The sequence below is a fragment of the Pinus tabuliformis genome, chromosome 8 (assembly GCF_031772625.1).
Source record: "Pinus tabuliformis cultivar Carrire ecotype Pingquan chromosome 8, CPIR1, whole genome shotgun sequence".
NCBI classification, from domain to species: Eukaryota; Viridiplantae; Streptophyta; class Pinopsida; order Pinales; family Pinaceae; genus Pinus; species Pinus tabuliformis.
In genome coordinates this window covers 1177880901-1177903877 of record NC_142294.1, presented here as the reverse complement: position 1 = coordinate 1177903877, position 22977 = coordinate 1177880901, and the positions used below count along the sequence as shown (strand labels likewise).

The 22977-nt window shown below is 40.6% G+C and overlaps 1 protein-coding gene across 5 annotated transcripts in view; it reads right to left on the bottom strand.

The window, feature by feature from the left end:
- Positions 1-2640: 2640 nt before the first annotated feature.
- LOC149239538 (cyclin-U4-1-like) overlaps positions 2641-22977 on the bottom strand; it is a 67321-nt gene continuing 46984 nt past the window's right edge. For 4 of the 5 annotated variants that reach the window (XM_089373457.1, XM_089373455.1, XM_089373453.1 and 1 more), the window contains exons 3-5: positions 4495-4562; positions 3967-4399; positions 2641-3675 (exon numbers count right to left, since the gene is read on the bottom strand). In XM_089373457.1, the coding sequence (XP_089229583.1) occupies positions 3396-3675; positions 3967-4373 (687 nt within the window). In that variant the 5' untranslated portion in view covers positions 4374-4399; positions 4495-4562 and the 3' untranslated portion in view covers positions 2641-3395. Of the gene's footprint in view, positions 3676-3966; positions 4418-4494; positions 4563-22977 lie in introns of all 5 variants that reach the window. The other variant, XM_089373454.1, reaches the window with a different exon arrangement.

Genomic DNA, 22977 nt, shown 5'->3' with positions numbered 1-22977 from the left:
AAAAATGTAGCTCCTTGCAAAAATGAGAAGATACTCATTCACAACCCATTTGTTTCTGAAGCTTCAAGATAAAGCTTTTGGAGAAGGGGGGAATTGCATTAAACTTATTTTATTGCTAGTGAGATGATTAGTCTAACAGGTTCAATTGCTAGTGATGTGATTAGTCAACAGGTCCAATTGCTAGTGATATTATTAGTCAACAGGTCCAGTAGCAGCTTTAACTGGTGAGGCAATCAGGAGTCCAATGACAATGTTAGGCTTCCAATAAGAATGATGTTGTTAGTTAGGTTACAGCTGTTAGCCCACAATGTTTGTTATGAAGGCTTCAAATAAAGATGTTGTTATCTAAGATAATGCTATTAATGCAAAATGTTAGTTGCAAAGGCTATAATGAAGAATAGTGCTCGTAGTTTAGATTAATGATGGCAGTTAATGAGGGCTTTAAACAGGTTCAAGGTTGTTTGGATAATAAATTATTCGATTTCACTGTGCAGTCCATATAAACAGGTTGAGGCTCTCCAAGAGTTCAATTTTGGATTGTGAAATTTGTGTGCATCTGCTGTGAAGAGTTTTGGCCAATTTGTGAGGTAACTAAGGTTGGATACAGTTGTTGTCCAATGAAGATTTTGCTGAGATTTTGGCGAGGAGATTTGGTAAAGGATTGATGGGTTGATTCTCAACTCCAACAATAAACTGATATCTTAGGTACATTGAAAGTGAATGCAAATCAACTATTGTTCTACCTTCACAATCATTATTGTTTCGATGCTCCTTGGCACTGTGAAGTCTGCAACCTTATTGGCTCTAAGGGAACACATCAGTATTCAGGCCTTAGCCCCATTACACGCATTTAATTAGAGTTTGCAAGATGCAATGCAACTTGTTGATTGATGTGATGCAAATTAGGAAGAGATGTAGATGAACAAATATTGACATTGAGATGCCATTTCAAATAGGCTAATAGAATCATCTAATGGGTCAACAAACAGCCATATCTCTTTGGGAACAAAGCTGAGTATGTAAAAGCCTGTTACGTGACAAAAGGAAATGTTGAGGTTGAGGAGACCTCTTGAAGATGTTGCTATAAATCAAACAAAACTCACTATTTTTGGATGCAAGTCAGCTGTATAGTGTGACAAAAAAATCCCAGCTTTTATGCAAGAACAATTCATTGAATAAGAAAGCAGATTTCAGAATTCCAATTATGTGAAACCATGCATTAACGAAAAACCTTATCAAAAATGAGTTCCAATATTGAGAGGACAGATTCAGGCGGAGTTTGATGTTATTTAATTTAATGTAAATTTATACTAAGTGGGAATTTTGTAAATAGAGCAATCTAAGTGTTTGTAAAGTTGTGGGCAAGTATGTTATAGTTCATGGTTCCACAAGACAAATTTGCAGGTTCTGTAACTAAAGGCTTGCAGGTTTTGAAAGGAGTGGCTTGTGGATTCTACAACAAGAGGATTGCATCATTGGCTACTTTTCCCTCTCTTCTTCTATCTCCTATTTAGAAGCCAGAGGCAACTGTACGGAACTGCTTTAGTCTTTGTTCTGGCAAATAACAAACTACTCATGGACCAAGGATTCTGAATTGCACAAACAAGAAATTTGCAAGTTCTACAAGGAAATCTTGTAGATTGCAAATTGCAACTAACCTGCAAAGACAAGCTACGACTACATAAAGTATTGGCATGTTTACAAATGCATTTGCAGAAGCTTGTCGACGAAGACGTGAAATCTTTCAAGACAAACACAAAATTTTAAGGTGTCATTTTGTGGATGTTTGATGAACGTGCTATTGTTAAAGCTTGAAGAAGCAGAAGCTTCTAGATGTGAATGTGAAAGGTGTAAATTTGCACTCAGTTGTTAATGTTTGAGAATGTTCAAGGAATGGGTCATTGTAGAAGCTTGCAGACACAGAATACAGAAGACCAGGAGAGCATAAGAATTTGCGTAGTGAATTATATAGGTGTCTATTCAAATTCCAAGAACAGTTATGTACACATGGTAATGTGAGAGTGACTGCACAATCGTCACACACCCAATCACAATGCATGGATTTTGACACATGATCCATGTGCACACACGCACAGACATGCCACAAAAAACATTGAACACGCATTGATGCACATGCACAACTTTTTTGGAAACCAATTCACGGAAACAATGAACAACTTAAAATCCCCCTACTGATTCTCACTGGTTGAAAACTACACTCTTACTGTACAAAATGTCTTCTGCTGTCTAACAGTGATTCCATTAGTATAATGATGCTCCTCAAAAAAATTGTGATTATAATAAGATCGAAATAAACACATCATAGAATGGAACAAATATGCAATTTAACCACCAACTCTGGACCAAAACAGCAACATTTGCACAGTGCATTGAAAGTTTAAACAAATGTAAGGACTCAATTCCTTTGAATAAAAGCTCAAACTGCAAAACAATGTGTAATCAAAACACAAAACATTGTCAGACAAAAACGTTGTTTTACTTACTAATTGGAGATTCGAAAGGCAAGCTAAATATTTGAAAGAGTGACCTATGGCATACACACACACACACAAAAAAAAAAAAAAACCATGCAATGGCAGAAGCAAAGATAGCTGGAGAAGTTCAAACAACCTACCAACATGAAAAAATAAAATATAAAGATTGAATATTATGATGTGAAACTAAACTAAAACAGTTTTATGGTCACAAACTATGCTACATAGCATATGATTGATTTCCGTACAAATCCATAGTACCACATCGTACCTGAAAACATAAAGATTCTTTAAGATCCTTCCACCAACATGAACGGTAGAGCTGATTTTTCACGTTGATATACAAAAGGGGCACAAAATATTTGCCCACAAGCATCTAAACAAGAAGCTCCAGAACTTCTTCCTCACTAAACCCATAGTTCATATTGATTTACTTGCAAACATGCCTTCTGAGGTAGAGGTTTTTATTACTTCTTGATGGTACCCAAAACCTGCAAACTAAAGATGATCTGGTTTAGTTAAAAACAAGTCATAATCAAGCCACAAATCAATGCATCCGACTGAGAAAAGCTGCTGATACGAGAACAGCCTAGAATTCTGACATGATTTAAGCATTATTTCTGCACTCACAAGTCATGATTTTTCTACACTTAGACACAAAATCATGACTCTTGTGAACATGATGCTCCGACATGATCTAAAGATGCCAGGCTCAAACTCATACTATTTTAGTTTAGTGCCTAAGCAAGCTACCTCACCCCATATTCATGGAAGGTCAGTCAAGATTAAACTGCTGGATGAAATAAACAAACAGCCTTGTAGCAAGTTATCAGAATAGTTCCTCAAGGGCAGCTTCTCCTCAACCAACACTGATATTCTTGACTACAAGAAAGCTGCTCCTTATACAGCACCATAGGTGAACCTTGGCACCACTGATTGTCCTTTTGTTTCCTCTTTATTATTTAAGCCATTGCGACCACAAACAAACTGGAGAGGTCGCTCGATTTGGTAGCCACCACCAACAGCAACTTCTTTCTCTAACTTCAAGCAATAGCTTTCAAATGTACTGACTGTTACTTGCAATTTGAAGTCCAGATTAAATAAAAATTCAAGTTCCAATCTATTCATCTCCAACGTGCTGACACCCCCAACTTTTGCATAATAAGCATTGTTAAAGAATCTGCAGGTTAAACAGGAAAAATGATATCAAGAAGCAGCAAGAACAAAATAGAACGGATAATTTATTTCAGAACAAAGATCATTTTTCACTTTCGTTGAAGGGTGGAAAATTGAGTAAATTACATACATTGATAAATTAAATAGTAAAAGGCAATGAAATGTAAATAAGATATAAGATTCTACAAAGTAAATGTTAAAAAGTTGAAATAATTGCAAGCATTCAATGCAACAAAAGGCAATAAATTATTCGTGATGACAACCCAAACAGCATTGAGTTGAAACCCACACTTACGCATCATCAACAAACTTTGCTGCAACCATTACACTTGTGATCAAAAGACGATGAACATTCAAGGAGGTGATAGGAACCTCTGGTTGTTGATGGATGAATCTATCAATGTACACATAAGCAAGAGTAAAGCATGATGGGCTGCAGTTTGAGTACTTGAAAATTCTATCAATGTAACTTCGAATGCTTAAGTTGGGTGCTCGGAGGCCATGAAAAACTGTTATTTTTTCTTGCTTCTTAGTAGCCTCTAGTAACTTTTCATTTCTTTGTACAACTCTATCTAGAAGAGAGGCCAAAATAGGCAACACATGGGGACTTTCACAGAATCCTACTTCAGACTCACTCAGGTCCAGTGCTGAATATAAATCTGCATTGGAACCTTCCTCAACCATGTGAACTGAAGAATCCATGTAAATAATATGCACGTTCAAGAACCCTGTATTCCATGCCACACCTTCACAGTAAGAAAAAAAATGATACAACTGTCATTATATATAACTACAAAGCAGCAAACTTACCATATTAATTTACCTGATACTTTTTAGGCACTTCTAATAAAAGCAACCAATAACTACCACCAGACCTTATCCAAGCATTCTCTGTAACATATCCAAATTTAATTCAAATCAGTGGACAGTTCTAGTAATAGAAGTTAACTTTACGAGGCCAAGCATGAAAGGTAAGACTCTAGGAGAAACAAGTTAAAAGTTTACAGAAGTCCCCTCAAGCAAACACTGCATTACATGTGTTTAAAATTCATCACTGAAGTAATATGAATCCTTGATGAAATCCAGGATAAGCTTCATTACCAGCTAGCACAATTTAAGGCTGGCTCCTACATGCGTGCACTCAGGAAAATCAAAACATATGGACCATTTAAAACAACAAGTGCAGTTAAATGAGCCGGATTATTGAATTCTCTACACATCTGATCTCATCATGAGATGTTATCAAAAATAGGTTTCTTTGTGCGCCCAGATATGTGTGCCTTCCACTTGTGTGCAAACTAGATGAGAACTGGTTGTAAATGTATAAGCTTGCCTGACGTCTAGCTAAGAGTCAAAAAATTAATGATAAGAATCTAGAGGGCACGCAGGCCAATTTTTAAAGGGAAAGATTGACTTGCTCAGATAAAATGTTCTATTTATTGATACAGATTGACTTGCCTCCTCATCATTTGAATTTTATACAGGTATCAAAATAAAATAAAATTTACCCTGAATACTATGTTCACAATCTCAACTGCTTTTCCTTGCTGCAACTTGTGATCAAACAAATTATTCTCTTTTGAAATGTGCTAATTAAGAACAGTTCAGTTGTTGGATTCAACATAGAGAACATTAAGCATGCAAGACTGCCCGTATTAAATTTTCCTACTACAACAACTGAACAATTCTTGAGGATCTGAAAAACAGTATGATAGTTAACTTGGCCAAAAGCGTGAGAGCTATACTAAGAGCCTCCTTCATGATTGCTACACTTTTGCTGAAAGCAACAGTCATGTTAAAGTCCCTCAAAGTCCAGAAGGCAATGCTAGACAGTTTTAGAATCTAACTAATGGATCGTCTTATTCTTGGCATCAATGTCAAGATCATTCCCCTTTAACATCTACAAGTAAAACAAGCTTCATGGAGATATCTGATTTAGTTACTTGCAAACAACCCAATTAAGAAAATACCAACGAGATTGTAACCCAATTGACTAAGGTACGTCATATATCCTTCGTAGATGATCTAGATACACAGTTATTTTCTTGTTAGACTGTCCTATGAGCAAGTAAATACATTTCTGTGAAACAACCACAAGAGCTAAATAAACCTCAGTTGCTTTGCACAATCAAATGAAAACAAAAGTTAACCAAAAGAAGATGTTCTGGCGTACTGTTTCTCGTGATGTTTAATCAGACAGTGTCATTTAGCACCAATTCTACTGCTGCCGAAAAAATTTTAATTGCCATAGTTCATGATAAGCACATCTAATAAGACACAGCACAAGTCTGCAATATGGAGAAAAAAAAAAAAAATGGCTGCTCTAGAGAACCTAAAGAACAAAATGAAACAGAAAACTATGTAACTCTCATCAACATATACCATGAGATAGGTATACAAAGTAGGCCACTTACTTCCTGTCTTACTATTGGGGTCAGTCATGTGAGTGGTTAAAAAGGATACAGGCTGTTAGAGGGAAAATTTGACTCCAAAATGTCGCAAGCGTTTTTGTATTAAGGGATAATAAACTTCATTTTCTTCAATATAAGTGCAAGACCAGAGTACCTGCTGGACACATAAGCTGGCCAGGTACCAAACATTAAAGGGGGGAGATTTTCTCTTCCTATTTTGTACCAATAATGTATTTCGAATATAATTCTCTAGATACTTTACTACCCAAATAAATAAATAAATTAATGGAAATAGCAAGAAAAAATGCCATATGAAATTCTCACTGGTAATTTCCCTGATGTCTGTCCTCATAAGCTGAATAATCCATATTTCTAGAATGGAGATTTCCACAGTTATTAATATTGTCAAAATTTCCGGAAGCAAACTGTGTAGTGGATTAACCCTGTCCGACGTTTCAGATGGACACTCCACCCATCATCAGGAACTAGAAAGCTAAAGGATGATGAGAGTGAGTGCTGATCAGTCCTTAAATAGGTATAGGTCAAGAGATTAGATTAATGTCAAGAGTATAATAAATTATTACATAAACTAATAAATGATCAAAAATAAAAATTAATAGGCAAGAATATAAAAAATTATTGAACAAATTAATAAATAGTCAAAAATGTAAAATCAATAAGACGGGGAGTTAGATTAAAGGTAAAATAAAAATAAATTAATAAATAAATGACTTACTAAGTGGGAGAAGGGGAATCAAGCAAGGAGGAATGAAGATTGAAGAAGGGGGCAGGAGGTGGTTACAAATATATAAGCAATGGAAAAGCAGCTAAGAAAATTTGAACAAGGGGCAAAAAAAGATAAAGGCAATTGATTAGAAAGGGATCCAGGGGGGTGGGGGGGCGGGTTGAAGAGGAAGAAAGGAGGAAAAGCAGCTAAGAAAATTTGAATAAGGGGCAAAAAAATATAAAGGCAATTGATTAGAAAGGGATCCAATGGGGGGGTTGAAGAGGAAGAAAGGAGGAGAAAATAGAACAAGAATTACACTGACAAGAGGGAAAGAAAGGGGGGAGTTATAGAGTAAGTTGATGGATTATCGGTTTCCAGGAGGGGCTAAGTTTATAGCCATCTTCCCTATTGAATTTATTGGGGTGCTTCTCGATCTCAAGAGCTTCCCTGATGATTCGAGAATTATAAAATGGGACACAAGCTAGGATTTTGGACTGGTCAAAACAAATAAGGTGTTTGGTGTTGAAGGAGTGCTTGGCAATGGCAGATTTCGACACCTAGTGATGGTTGGTATCAGCTATGTGCTCTTTAAGGTAGGTTGTGAAGGGTCAACATGTCTAGCCAATGTAAGACTTCTTGCATGAACAAGGAATTTGGTAGACCCCTGATCCTTGCATGAGGTCAGAGTCCAGACTTATGTTTAGTTGACTGGAATAACTGTGGAAGGGTTTTACGGGGTTTAAATATGATCTTTATGTTCTTTTTGGCCAAAATCTTAGGAATAATATATGTGGTTCCTTTTATGTAAGGGAGAGAGGTCTGGCCACAGGGAGGGGAGAGAGATCTGGCAAATAACTTCAACAGGGAAGATGGCTATAAACTTAGCCCCTCCTGTAAACCAATAATTCATCAACTTACTCTATAACTCCTCCTCTCATTAACCTCCACCCCACCCCCCCTTTTTCTTTCCCTCTTCTCATTATTTTTTGTCGGTCTAATACTTGTTCCATTTTCTCCTCCTTTCTTCCCCAAGACAACCCCTCTGTAGGATCCCTTTATAATCCATTGCCTTTATCTTTAACTTTAGCCTCCCTTTGCCCCTTATTCAAAATTTCTTAGCTGCTTTTCCATTACTTATATATTTGTAACCACCCCCTCCTTGGTTGGATCCCTTTCTAATCCATTGCCCTTATCTTTAACTTTAGCCTCCCTTTTCTCTTTATTCAAAATTTCTTAGCTGTTTTACCATTGCTTATATATTTGTAACCACCCGTTCGCCCCTAACCCCCTCTTCAATCTTCATTCCTCCTTCCTTGTTTATTTCTCTATTTTCCTCCTCCCTCCATTTTATTTTATTTTATTATATATATATATATATATATATATATATATATATATATATATATATAACATTAATTTACCCCCTTTTATCCAAATTATATCACATTTCTTTGTTATTCCCCCCCCCCTTCATGATTCCCCTTCCCCCCTTATTAATTCATTTATTAATTTATTTATTTTTATTTGAACTTTAATGTAACCCCCACCTTATTAATTTTATATTGTTGAATTTAGGCTTCTGTGATCCATATCAATATTTTGAGAAGAGTTTTCGGCAGAAATCACATTATAATTCATTTGTCGACGCGTTTCAAACCAACAAGTGTGGTTCATCGTTAGGACGCTGAACCACACATGTTGGTTTGAAACACGTCGACAAATGAATTATAATGTGATTTCTGTCGAAAACTCTTCTCAAAATAATTTTATATTTTTGACTCTTTATTAATTTCAATAATTTATTATATTCTTGACCATTAATTTTATTTTTAATCGTTTAAACTTTATGTAGTACTGTATTAGGGGTGGCAGGAGTGGGAAGGGTGATCCTTAGCCCCGATGAAAAAATTGAGATTCAATACACTTGGGGGTTGGGCTCTGCTACCAACCATCAAGATGAGTTCTTAGCTCTTTGGAAAAGATTGGACCTTGTGATAGAAAAGAAAATTTCAAATCTAATGGTCTTTGGAATTCTCAAATTGTAATTGGGCAAGTCTGGAAGTCGAAAGGATCCCAAAATAGCCGTCTTTATCCATCCAGCTTCAGAAGTTTGACAAGATAGAACTCTTTCATGTTCTCCATCATTTGAATTCGTCAACAAATTCATTTGCCAACGAAGGTACAAATTTGGATCAAGAGACGCTGGAGTTGAATAACCGAATTTATTTAAATAACTATTTGCCATGACCTTTAATAGCCATTAATAAAATAATGAAGAGCCTCAACGGCCACTCAGGCATAAGGAACTATGGAGAAAGCAATTTTTGGCATCACCAGTGGTTGATTAAACTTCCAGTTCTCTGTCCGACTATGGTTTTCATTTACTTGCCCCTCCTCCTACCTACACAGATGGCACGGAATTTTAATTATTTCACTGCGTAGGTGTTTGGATCGCTCATCAAATCATCTTACAAGTCGGGCCTTTAAAATTTTGAGGTTATTCGTGTTCAGTTTCCATTCATATCGCACAGGACAGTCGTTAATTCTCCTTACTCACTGGTCCTTAACCTGCTTCCGCTAAATGTCTGCTCCATATTTGTGCAGTCCCTGATTGGAGGGTGAGACTTCAATGTAACTTCAGCTGGTTTGTCATGTGTGGTCCTAAAGAGCCTTTTCTTGAGTGTAGATTCAGGGACAAAATACATCTGGTCTTCATAGAAAATGATCCCATCTTCTACCTTGTACCTGTCATCGTGGAAGAGAACAATAATTCGGAGGCAAACATATTTTTGGAGTACTCCACTAAGAGGTGAGCTCCCCAATCTCTCATGATCATGCATATGTCAGGTCCAACGTCCTCTTTCAAACCAAGCTTTCTCCCCACATCCCCAATTTCAAATGATTCCATAGTAGCCATCGTATCTGATTCCAGGCGGTCAATAGTGTCCGCAGTTGGTGGTACCTGCTTCTCAAAAATTTGATTCTGCAAGTTTGTATCTTACTTGGCACAGAGCAATGGAACAAAATTGCTTCTGCTCGATGAATTTTCATTAAAAACATCTAGTTTATGATCATTACTCTTGTCAATAGTTTTCCTATCATCATCTAAAGTTCTGTGCTTTTGAATTGCCATAACAGAATTTTCTACATTGGAATGACCCAAAACTTCAGTGAAAAATGATGTATTTGAGCATACTTCAGAGTTGTTAAATTTTCATGAAACTCTGCAACTACTTTGATGAATAACTGAAAACAAGGCAACTGAAAACAGAAACCAAATTTACTTTCACCAAGATACAGAGTTTCTTAACAACTTATAAGCAGCGAAATAAACACCAGAGATAAAATCACAAATTGACACACTTGTTTACCCAGGAAACCCAAAAGGGAAAACCTGCTATCTGTTGATTACTGTAGCATCGGATGTGCTCTAGCCTCGAGATTTTGCAGAGAGGCTAAGACACATGCATTCTCCAAGACCCAGAAATCGTTTGGGAAAATTCCACCTAGAGATAGTTTAATTAAAATAATTAATCATTTTTAATGTATTCCTAAGTTCCTAAGTCTAAACTTAGGAAATGTGATTAATTAAAGGGTATTAATTAAATCAGGTGTGAATCTTCTAGAAGAAGATGAGGATCAACTCCCAATTAATCTTAGCCCTTGATTATGTTTTAATCTTGGTCGTTGGTGCTCCAACGAGAGATTATAAGGAGTTCGATGGGCACTTGGAGAACACACTTGTGCAGTTCGATTTTGCTGGGAAGTCGATTTCCTGAGTAGCAGTTGTGAGTTGCCAGAAGTGACTTAGTAAAGTCGAAGCAGTGAGAGAGGGGCAGGGATAGTAGACCGGAGGAGAGTTTTCCAGATCCGGGGAGTGCAAGGCAGAGAAGACAAAGAGAGGTTCAAAGAGGCAGCGCACTACCACACAGAAGTAGTGCAGAGCTTCAGAGGGAGTCTGAGATTCAGCTGGGAAAGTCGAATTCCAGAGCCAGAAGTCGGGGTGTGAGACCAGAGGGCCAGAGGATCGAAGTTCTAACCAGCAGGAGATCAGAGGAGGAGGTGACGCAGAGCCCAGAGACTGTGACACAGATCTGCGTAGGCTGATGCAGAGGCAATGTGGGGCCAACCATCCAGAGTCTGGATCAAATTTGGATCGCCAGTGACAGTGTGAGATTTTTCTCACTATCTCCTTGTCAGTATTTCTCTGTATCAGATTGCTAGTTTGGGCATCTAACGATTTGTACTTAGATTACTACTACATAATAAATAAAACCCTCAACTGTTGCACCAGTTTTCCCACATTGGGTTTTTCCGGGGACATTTGTCCAAAAACAACAATGTATATGTGTGTGTTTATTTCTCTCCAGTGCAGTATTTAGTTTCCGTAATATTTTATTTTGTGTAGGCTGCAGTGTAGAAAACTGCAAGTAATTTAACAAATAGGAGAAATATCCTCAGTTTGTTGCAGTAGGAATCGGGTCACCGATTTTTCACACTATCTTTGTTGTGGTATTTTATTGATTGTTCTTGAGCAACTAGATCTATTACAAAACAATTTGTCTCTGAGAAAGCGTTATGCTTCTTCTCACAAACCTCAACTGATACAACTGATCTCAGCCTGCCTTGATCAGTGCTCAATCTCGGCCCTCTAGCACGCAATTGTTCCCCTGTTGAATACCTTGACATGCTTTGCTAATCCAAGGATCCTACTCCTATTCTCTTGCGCACTTGGCAGCGCTAGTTCCTTGTGTAAATCCCTTATTTCCTAGCGCAAGTCTGGCTCCTATTTCCTAGTGCAAGTCCTCTTCTTTCCTTGCGCACTTATGCCTTCTATTTCTTAGGACACAAGCTCCTCAAAACTGCACACAATCTCCTAAATCCTTGCGCACTTGTGATCTCCTATTTCTTAGGACACAAGCTCTCAATTTTGTGCTCTCCACAATCAAAGATGATCTCACAAACCCGTGAATTGTCTTGTCTCATAAACCTTTCGTACAAAACTTATGGTTTCCTATGCCTTCGTCCTCCTCTTTATAGACCCAATTCGAGCATGCAAAGGGCCTAGCTCAATTTAGAAACTCGAGTTCTAATTAACAATTTAACTACAATTGATTCTCTCTCCAATCAACACTTGGAGTATTAACTCGTTCTCCCTTCAATTAAGACTAAAGACTAACTCACTCTAACTGAACTCATAACTACCACCTTATTTTATAGTCAAACTGATGAAGACTCCACTTAACCGAAGTTCCAACTCTACGCAAGTTATCTTGATGATCATTCCAATAAATTGGAAATAAACTCATCCTGACTGAAGTCTAACTCATGAGCTCGCACCCATATTGAGAAAAAAACAAATTGAGGTCTTCACTGGCTAAGGCACAAGCCAAAAGACCTTTACTCGCAACATTTTCAACACTCGCTTTTAACAAGGAATGTACTTCTGGAAGAACCTCCTCCACCTGGATCTGGCTCCAACACCACCACGTTATCCGTTATTATAGTTGCTCCCTCTGAACTAGAAAACTTGCCTGCTTCCTACAGCAGAATCTGATCTAAAGACATGTTCCTTCCAACCATACTCCTATGATCCACCTTGTACACCCCATCTGATCCTGCTACCGATTTTCCCTTTGGCTTTGAGTCTATCAACTCAGTCATCAATGCCATATACTCGGTGTACCTCTATGGTTGCTTACTCTGCCTAAACATAGAACTAGGAGTCTCAACTCATTCCGGGGACTCCTGATTAGCCCACTTGGCACTCCTCCTTGTGCTGGGAGTCGTTGACTGAGTGACTGCCTCCACTCAGCCTAGACCCTTCTCCTCATCATCCTGCTAGTTGGCCCACTTGCCAACTTGCCAAGACTCAAACTGTGATATTAGTTGAGGCTCCTTCTTTGGAGTTCTAACCTACTCTCACTCAAAGAACTCCCTCAAAGCTCTGCTCTCCTCAACCCTCATGTCTCTACTTTGTGCACTTCCTGTCATGTTGCTCAAGGTTGTGCCTAACTCAACATGTAGTAGGTACATATTCTTCATCCTCACATCTATTCGCTTCTTACATCCAGAAGTTAAGTGCTTGAGGTAAGCCTTACCTCTGTTGAAGATGACATCATAGCCCTTGTCCTCTAGGGTGGCCACTGAAACAAGATTCTTCTTCAAGCCTGGAACATAGAGGACATCTCTGAGATGGAGAGAGCTACCTGACTCCCTCTCAAAATTGACAGTACCAACTCCCCCAGTTGCGTACTTGCCATCATCTCCTACCCAATGTGAAACTGCATATCCTTCTCCTTCAGGTGGCTGAAGTATTCCTTGTTCCCGGTCATATGGAAGGATGCTCCATAATTAATATACCATACTTTGTTGCCTACTTAGATTTCCATGCAAGCTATCAAAGAGAAATATTTCTCGAACTGAGAAAAAAAAGCATCTACCTCAGTTGATGCAGCTAAATGATCCTTGTCGGACTCCTCCTACCAATTAGGACACTCAGTGGCATAGTGTCCATACTCATGGCAATGGAAGAACTTGATCTTGCTCAGATCCTTCCTCTTCTTCTTGCCTTCTAACTGAACTTGACCTCTCCTTGGCCCTTCTTGCCCTTGGCTTTGCTACCTTTGCCTGCCAAGGCAAAGTTCTCCTCGTCCTCTATCGGAGTTGATCTCCCAGCTCTCGTCCCTCTCCGGATTTCTTCTTGAACGCAGTCACTCCATAGCCTTTCCCAACTGGGAATATTCTCTCTGCCACTTACTGCATCTTGGAAATTCTCCCAAGACTTATGAAGTCCCAGAAGCACAAGACTCACAAGGTCATTGTTTGCTACAGTCATGCCCACTCCACCTAGCTCATCCCGAACCTGAGTGAACTTGAAAGATACATGATGATGGGCTCTCCTTTACTCATCTAGATATTTCTTAGCTTCTCCTTCAGAGCAAGCTTTTTGGCATCACTAGAACCCTGATACAAATCTAAGATGGCTTTCTACATCTCATATGTTCTCTTCTTCCCATGGAGATGAGGTATAATATGATCTTTGACCCCCTCAAGAATGATCCTCCTCACCTTGGTGTCATTCTTGTTATATTGAATCAACTGTTAGGCATCTTGAGGTGGAACTATTTGATTCACCACAAATTCTAGCACCGCATTATCCTCCAACACTATTGAGATATGCTCCTTCCATGATCAATAGTTCGAGGCTCCCTCTAAACTGTGATTTTCTCCTTCCATGAGCAATAGTTCGAGGCTCCCTCTAAACTGTGATCTACCCCTAGTCCTTGGAACGCCATATGACTATCCAAATACACTGCTCTTCAAAACTCTGGCACAAGCCTTCTGCTTAATCTACGCTCTTCACTAACTGATCAATTTGGTGCTAGTCTTTATGCTAATATCCACTCTGATACCATGTTAAATTTCCATGAAACTCTGCAACTACTTAGATGAATAACTGAAAACATGGTATCTACTCTGATACCATGTTTCATTTCCATGAAACTCTACAACTACATAGATGAATAGCTAAAAACTGAAACCTAGTTTACTTTCACCAAGATACCATTGATTTTTTAGTAGCCTCGGAGCTACTCCAACTCCTAGGGTTCGGGGTTTGGAGGATGGAGCACCACAATAGGTCATTGTGGGCTTGGAACCCAAAGTTGGGGTTTTTCACCCATCGATGTTTGGGCCAAAGCCATGAGGCATCTTGGACATGTGATGGATGGAGATGATAGAGGATGGCGAGGAGAATCCAACGCTTTGAGAATCAATGAAATCTAAGATGTCCTTGATGAGTTATGAATTTTTGAAGGTTGATGATGGGTTTTTGGCACATAAGTCATGTAGGCTTGGTGTGAATGTGCCAAAAGACATGTCTATTCGTGGAGCCCTTGTATGGATATAAATACAAGGTGATGTGATGTTATTTCCTCATCCAAAAGTGCATCTTTCATAGGAATACCATCCTAAGGCAGCCGTAGCTCAAGAAGGAAGAAGGCCGAAGTGGATAGGGATTGTTTTGGTCTTGGTTGATTGGGTTTCACAAGTCTGTGGAGCAACAAAGGTAGGCCGCATGCCTTAGAGGAGATGGGCAGAGTTTTGGCTTGGTTTTAGTGTGGTCCTCCTATACTCAGGCCGCAATCTTGGAAAGCTCAAACAAGTAGGCCGCAGGCCTCATTTCCCTTGAAACAGGTGGGCCGTAAGGCTGCCTGTAGCCACAGGAAGGCTGCAGGCCTTGTCTCATTGGAACAAGGGGCCGAGAAGGTTTGTTTGGGGTTGGATTTAGCCCAGACTTGAAGAAGGAAGTGGAAAAAAGATAGCAAGAGAAGGTCACAGCAGAAAAAGGGGGTCTGGACGCGAGGGAAGGTAGTTGTTGCAGTATAGTTGCAACCCTAACCAATGGGACAGACCTACAGCAGTGTATGACAGCCCATGATTGAAGAGGTATGTGATGGTTTCATGTTGACTAGATGCTAGTTGGATGGTCCATGTTTGGACAGTTTTGTTGCAGCCTGTGGGAGCCATGTGTTAAGGTTGTCTTGGGTGTTAAGAAACCTTAACTAGGAGCATATCTTACAGTGGAAGGATTGGGTGCCATTGGACTGGTGGAGGGCAACATGTTGGCAGCCCAAAGTAGCCCTTGACAAGCAGTCATAAAGGGAGGTTGACAGCTGAAGTTTGGGTGAAGTTGATGAGCCTAATGTGCAGTACATTGATGGACTAGTGGACTGCTAGATTGGCAGATTGGAGCTCAGGTATTGGCCAGCCTAGAAGAGCAGATTGGATCAGCCCGTGTTCATTGTAGCAGAAGCGACTTGCAACAGTGATAGGTGGTAGCCCTCCTGGAGACTCTATGTGTTGTCCTTTGATGGACTAAGGGGCAGCTAGAGAGCATAACGGGAGTGAAGGACTGACAGGACGAGATACGACATAGAGACTGCAACGAGATTGTCATTGTATCTTGTATTCTTGTACTTGTAGATAATTGAGGGCCATTATCCCTTGTATGGGAGCCCTAGACAGTTGTATTATATGTTGATTAATATAACGAAGTTGGGTTGAAATTTGTAAAAAGTTGTCTATACTTGTGCATGTGTGATTTACTGCTTTATATTGTTCCACTGTGCAAAGTAGCTTTGTTGAGATTCTTGGTTTGGTAGCGTCAGAGATTCTAAGATTCTATCCTAGACCCAAGATCGTGGAAATTCAACATGGTATCAGAGCATGTTTGAGCTACTTTGGAAGACAGTGAATCATCAGAGTGCACAGCGAAGTACAGCTTAAGAGGGAGTTGGTCACATTGTAGGTGAAGGGCTCACTACAATGTCAAAGTTGCAGGCTGGTCTCCGGTATGAGGACAGGTTGGAGGGGTTGTCCAACTATAGTCCATGGAAGGAAAGGATCAAGTTGGTCTTGCAGGTCAACAGGATCTGGGAGTTCATCGAGAAAGCCATCAAGAAGCCAACTGACCCAAAGGAGCTGGAAGTGTACAAGGATTTAGATACGAGGGCGATATTGATCATCCTTGATGGTGTGAAGGATCCCCTAATACCTCATTTGTCTGGGAAGAACATTGCACATGAGATGTGGATGGCTCTTCAGAATTTGTTCCAGAATAAGAACGAGAACTGGGTACTGGTATTGGAGGATAAGTTGAAGTCCACCAAGATGATACAGGGTGATGTTATTTCCTCATCCAAAAGTGCATCTTTCATAAGAATATCATCCTAAGGCAGTCGCAACTCAAGAAGGAAGAATGCCAAAGTGGATAGGGATTGTTTTGGTCTTGGTTGACTGGGTTTCACAAGTCTATGAAGCAGCAGAGGTAGGTTGAATGCCTTAGAGGAGTTCTGGGCAGAGTTTTGGCTTGGTTTTAGTGTGGTCCTTCTCCTATACTCAGGCCGCAATCCTGAAAAGCTCAAATACGTAGGCCGCAGGCCTCATTTCCATTGAAACAGGTGGGTCGTAAGGCTACCTATAGCCACAAGAAGGCCACAGGCCTTGTCTCATTGGAACAGGGGGGCGAGAAGGTTTGTTTGGGGTTGGATTTAGCCCAGACTTGAAGAAGGTTGTGGACAGAGGATAGCAAGGGAAGGTCGCAGCAGAAAAATGAGGTCTAGACGTGAGGGAAGATCGTTGCTGCAGTATAATTGCAGCCCTAACTAGTGAGTCAGACCTACAGAAGTGTATGACAGCCCATGATTGAAGAGGTATGTGATGGCTTCATGTTGACTAGATGCTAGTTGGCTGGTCCATGTTTGGACAGTTTTGTTGCAGCCGGTGGGAGCCATGTGTTTGGGTTGTCTTGGGTGTTAAGAAACCTTAACTAGCAGCAGATCTTAAGGTGGAAGAATTGGGTGCCATTGGACTGGTGGAGAGAAGCGTGTTGGCAGCCCAAAGTCACCCTTGACAAACAGTCATAAATGGAGGTTGACAGTTGAAGTTTGTGTGAAGTTGATGAGCCTAATGTGCAGTACATTGATGGACTAGTGGAATGTTAGATTGGAAAATTGGAGCTCAAGTATTGGCCAGCCTAGAAGAGCAGATTGGATCAGCCCGTGTTAATTGTAGAAGAAGCAATTTGCAGCAGTGATAGGTGGCAGCCCTCCTAGAGACTCTATGTGTTGTCGTTTGATGGACTAAGGGGCAGTTAGAGAGCAAATCGAGGGCGAAGGATTGGCGAGACGAGATATGACATAGTGGTTGCAATGAGATTGTCATTGTATCTTGTATTCTTGTACGTGTGGATAATTCAAGGTCATTATCCCTTGTATGGGAGCCCTAGACAGTTGTATTGTTGAAATTGGCAACTAGGGCCAAACTCCATGTGGGTCATCTTATTTATGGCAGCTGATACTTTTCCTAGATTACTCTTGTCGAGAGGTGTAGAATTGATCTAAAGATTTTCCGATTCCGACAAGTATTTATGGAGATATGAATTTATTTGTATTTACTTGACAAATTGTCAAGGTCGCCCAACAGTTAAATGCGTGGCACACATGCCCTGTGAATCATATAAATACAAGTGAGGTTGATTCATTTTCTCATCATCTCATCTCACTCATTTCTTCTCTCTCTCTCCTTAGCTTTGGGTTACACAAGGAGCAGCTCACACGTGGGAAGGAGGACGCAGTAGGGCAAGAAGGGCGCAGAAGTTGCTGAAGGTCTCTTTGACCAGCATTGACCAAGCGTTGACCTTAGAAGAGTGCGGTTTTGGTGTGGCTGCCTCTCCTAGGCAGGCCACATTTTTTGGCACAAAAATCGAGGCAATCTGACCTCAGGTTTGACCAGCATTGACTACCCTAGTTTGGGGTAGCAGGTTGACTTTAGTCAACTACAGTTTGACTGTGTATTTGGGGTTGTTGATTCTTCAGGCTGTTCAAAGACTAGTTGACTAGGAAATTGACCAAGTATATTGGAGGTCAATTTCATCTCGTTTGACTAAGTTTGACTTTGCTGATTTAGGGTTTGCTACTGCTGATATAAAATTACAGAATTCTGATTTTGTATTATTTCTCTCTGCTGAACTATTGAAGATAAAAGAAGATTTGATCAAAGGGTTTCCCCGCATTGGGGTTTGTCCCTGGCTAGCCGCCACATCTTGTGTCTCTTGTCTTGGCTTGTTTTCTGTCAATTGTTTAATGTTCTATCTACACTTTACTTAATGTATATGTGATTGCTAATCAGTGGCTAATAAGAAGAAAAGAAGTAAACTGCTCTAAGCATAGAACATACCATAATTTAACATGGTATCAGAGCTGAGGTGAAGACAAAGCCCAAGCAAGAGCAAGAGCAATCACCGAAGGTTGGCAAGGCTATCCTAAAAACTACATGGGGTCCTCAACACTCTTCCCCGCTGAAGACAAGCTCCATGAGAAATCTGACTATCACGGATGAAAGATGTCTCTCGATCTGACTTTAGAAGATCAGGAAGTGTTGGACCATGTGATAGGCAATACTATTGCGCCTCCATCAAATGCATCCGTTGCTGCCAAAAGCAAGTGGACCAAGGGAGAAGTCAAAGCAAAGAAGATCATCCAGGACTCTATCGACAAGCACCTGGTGGCCTATGTTTCCGAGCTAACCACCTCCAAGGAAATCTACGATAGACTGGTGAGTTTATTTAAAGTTAATGATGCAAATCAAGTTTTGTTCCTTAGAAATAAGTTGAAGGAAATTAAGAAGGGCAAAGATGAGAGTATGCAAGCACATTTCTTAAGGATCACCGAGGTCAAGAATGATCTCCTATCTATTGAGGAAGTAGTTCCTGACAAGGAAACGACTATCACAACTTTTGGTGCACTGCCACCTGAATGGTATATATTCAGGACTACTCTCCTCAACAATAATGTCATCCCAGGATTTGAGGAATTGATGGCTAGATGTATTCAAGAAGAAACAAGGATGGAAGAGCAAGAAATGCCCGCACTTAAAGGCAATCCCTCTGCCTTTTCTTCTCATGCTAAAAGAAGAAACAATTCTGGGGCTAAATCCAAAGGAAAGGTTGGACCGAAGGGTGGAAGAAAAGGACGATGTTACAATTGCAACAAAATGGGCCACTATGCGAGGGAGTGCCCTAATAAAAGGGACTCACACCATGACAATGACCAAAATCACTCTCAAGGCAATCAAAGGAATGGCAGGTCCAATGGCAGAGGTAAAAGAAATGTCGGAAATCAAGGAAGAGGACAACCCTTCAAGAAGGCAAGAAACTCCAGGTATGAATCTAACGTTGTTAACAATAAGCAAGATGAATATTGTCTACCAGCGGCCCTCTCTACTACTGCTCCCCCGGACTCGCTGGGAAATTGGCTTATTGATAGTGGTGCCTCAAGGCACTTCACTAGTTTCAAAGAAGCTCTCTCTAATCTGATAGAGAAGGAGACCAACCTAGAAATTGTTCTTGGGGACAACGCAAAATATCCCGTGAAAGGTGTAGGGAATGTCACTCTTCAATTGAATCAGGGTAATACAATTCATTTGCAAGAAGTCCTATATGTACCTGATCTCAAAAAGAACTTGGTGTCTATTTCGGCAATGCAAGACAAAGGCTATAAGGTAACCTTCATCGATAGCAAGGTACGTGTATGGAAAAAGAATTTTAAAGAAGCTTTCACTCTTGGGTTTCGAGTCGATTCATTATATCAGGTTGGAGGAAGTCTGCTGGGTGTCATGTCTTGTGACACATCACTTCAGTCTGAACTATGGCATCGAAGGTTTGCTCACCTTCATTATAAAGCTCTACCCAATGCAAGACAAATGGTGACAGGGATGCCCGAGTTCCGAGTAGAGCAAGAAGGTGTATGTCCGGGATGTGCCGAAGGGAAGCTCAAAAGGGGACCATTCCCCTCAAGCCAAAGCAAGACCTCTGATATATTGCAGTTGGTTCACTCAGACATATCTGGTATGATGCCTGTGAACTCCTTGGGAGGATATTTATATTACCTCACTTTTACAGATGACTATTCTCGCAAGACTTTGATATACTTCTTGAAAAAGAAGGATGAAGTGTTCACTTGGTTTCGTCACTTCAAAGCCTTGATCGAGAATCAAACCGAAAAGAAAATCAAGATCTTAAGGACTAATAATGGGACTAAGTATGAATCCAATGAGTTCCATGACTTTTGCAAAGAGGTTGGCATTAAGAGGGAGACTACAACACCATATACTCCTGAGCAGAATGGTGTGGCGGAAAGGAAGAATCGTACGATTGTGGAAGCTGTTTGTGCTATGCTCCATGATCAAAGGCTTCCGAAGTTTCTATGGGCCGAAGCTGCGAATACCGCCGTATATGTGCAAAACTAATGCCCTCACCAAGCATTGGGTTCCAAGACTCCCGAAGAGATGTTCACTAGTAAGAAACCTGATGTATCTCATTTTAGAATTTTTGGAAGTCCTGTATATTTTCATGTGCCGAAGGAGAAAAGGAATAAATTGGGTGCATCTGGAAAGAAAGGAATCTTCGTGGGCTATAGCGAAAATACTAAGGGCTATAGAATCTATGTGGCTGGTCAAAGGGAAATCGAGATTAGCCATGATGTCACCTTTGACGAAGATATGGCTCTTAGCAAAGTTAACAATCTTCCTACCCAAAGGGGATCTAAAGAAGCTGACACCAGGGAACCGAAGGAAAAGGAAGATGAGATGATGCCCGATGTGGAAGAACCTATGGATCCTATTGATCCCCCTCCTCAAGAGCCTTCCTCTTCTAGGAAGAGGCCTTCATGGCTTAAGGGGACATTGGATGATGCTGAAGGACACATTGCACCCAGAGGGACTTTCCGGGAAAGTAAGGAGCCAGCCAGGTATCAAGGATACTTGACCATCATGAGCACGATCATCCAAAATGAGCCTTCATCATTTGCAGAAGCTGTCAACCATCAAGTATGGAAGGATGCTATGACTGAGGAATATGAGTCCATCATGAAAAATTATGTCTGTGATGTGGTCCCTAGACCCCAGGACAAAGCAATTGTCACTTCGAAATGGCTTTACAAGATAAAGCATGCAGTGGATGGAAGTGCTGAAAAGTATAAGGCTCGTTTTGTCGCTCGTGGCTTCTCTCAGAAGGAAGGTATAGACTATGGCAAGATATTTGCACTTGTTGCCCGATATGCCACCATCCGCTCGATCATAGCCCTTGTTGCATCGCAAGGATGGAACCTACATCAAATGGATGTCAAGAGCGCATTCTTGCATGGTTCGATCAAAGAGGAAGTCTATGTGGAACAACCCGAAGGATTTGAGATTCATGATAGGGAATCTCACGTGTGCAAGTTGAAGAAAGCCCTCTATGGGTTGAAGCAGGCATCCCGAGCGTGGTATGAGAGGATCGATAACTACCTGATGAAGCTAGGGTTCACTAGTAGTGAAGCCGACCCTAACCTTTACTTTAAGGTTGAAGATGACAAACCTCTCATACTGGTGTTGTACGTTGACGATCTCTTTCTAACAAGTGCAGACCCTTTCATTCTCAAATGTAAGAGGGAGTTGGCTTCCAGTTCGATATGAAAGACCTAGGACTGATGCACTATTTCCTACGACAAGAAGTCCGACAAAAACTAGGGGAGATTTTCCTATCTCAAGGAAAATATGTGGTGAAAATATTGGAGAGATTCGGTATGGTGGACTGCAAGCCCGTGACTACCCCAATGGAGCTTGACTTCAAGAAGTTAAGCAGTAGTGTTGTCAGACCTGTTTTACAAAATGCTACCGAGTATCGTCAACTCGTAGGAGCATTGATGTTCTTGGTGAACTCCCGTCCGGATATATGCTTTGCAGTCAACACGTTGAGTCAACATATGGTTGAGCCTCACCACACACATTGGATTGGTGCCAAGAATCTATTGAGATATCTTCGTGGCACAATCACTCATGGGTTGAGATACACTGCCGGAGATGTGAGACTACTTGGATATACCGATGTTGATTGGGCAGGCAGTGTGGTGGACCGAAAGAGCACTTCCGGGTGTTGTTTCTCTTTGGGATCTACCTCGATATCCTGGATGAGCAAGAAGCAGAAGTCGGTGGCTTTGAGCACCGTCGAGGCAGAGTACATTGCTGCTAGTATGGCCTCTTGTGAGGCGGTCTAGTTACGGAAGCTCTTCAGTGAGTTGTTTGGATTCACATTGGATACTACCGTGATCCTGTGTGACAACCAAAGCGGGATTCATTTATCAAAGAATCTTGTATTTCATGATCGCTCCAAGCACATCGATATCAGGTACCACTATATTCAGGATATGGTACAGCGGGGAGCAATAAGGCTCCAACATATTGGTACAGATGAACAAGTCGTCGACATTTTGACGAAGCCCATGGGAAAGGTCAAATCCTTGACTTTCCGAGAATGACTTTGTGTCATTGAGAGAGCCTCTTATGAGGGTCGTGTATGATGCATATATTGAGCTCTGGGAGCTCTAAGGGGCGCGGGGTACTTCTTGGAGCGACATGCGACCACAGGGCAACTCACCATCCCCTGGTGGTGCACTATGTACAGGGTGAAAGGTTCAACCTTTCCCTGTGACACCCCGTGGCGACTTTAGGACAGGATGATTAGTTCTCCCATGGCGACTGTGGATAGGATGATTAGTTCTCCTGCGACGACTATTGGACAAGATGATTTGTTCTCCTGTGGACAGGAAGATTAGTTCTCCTCTCG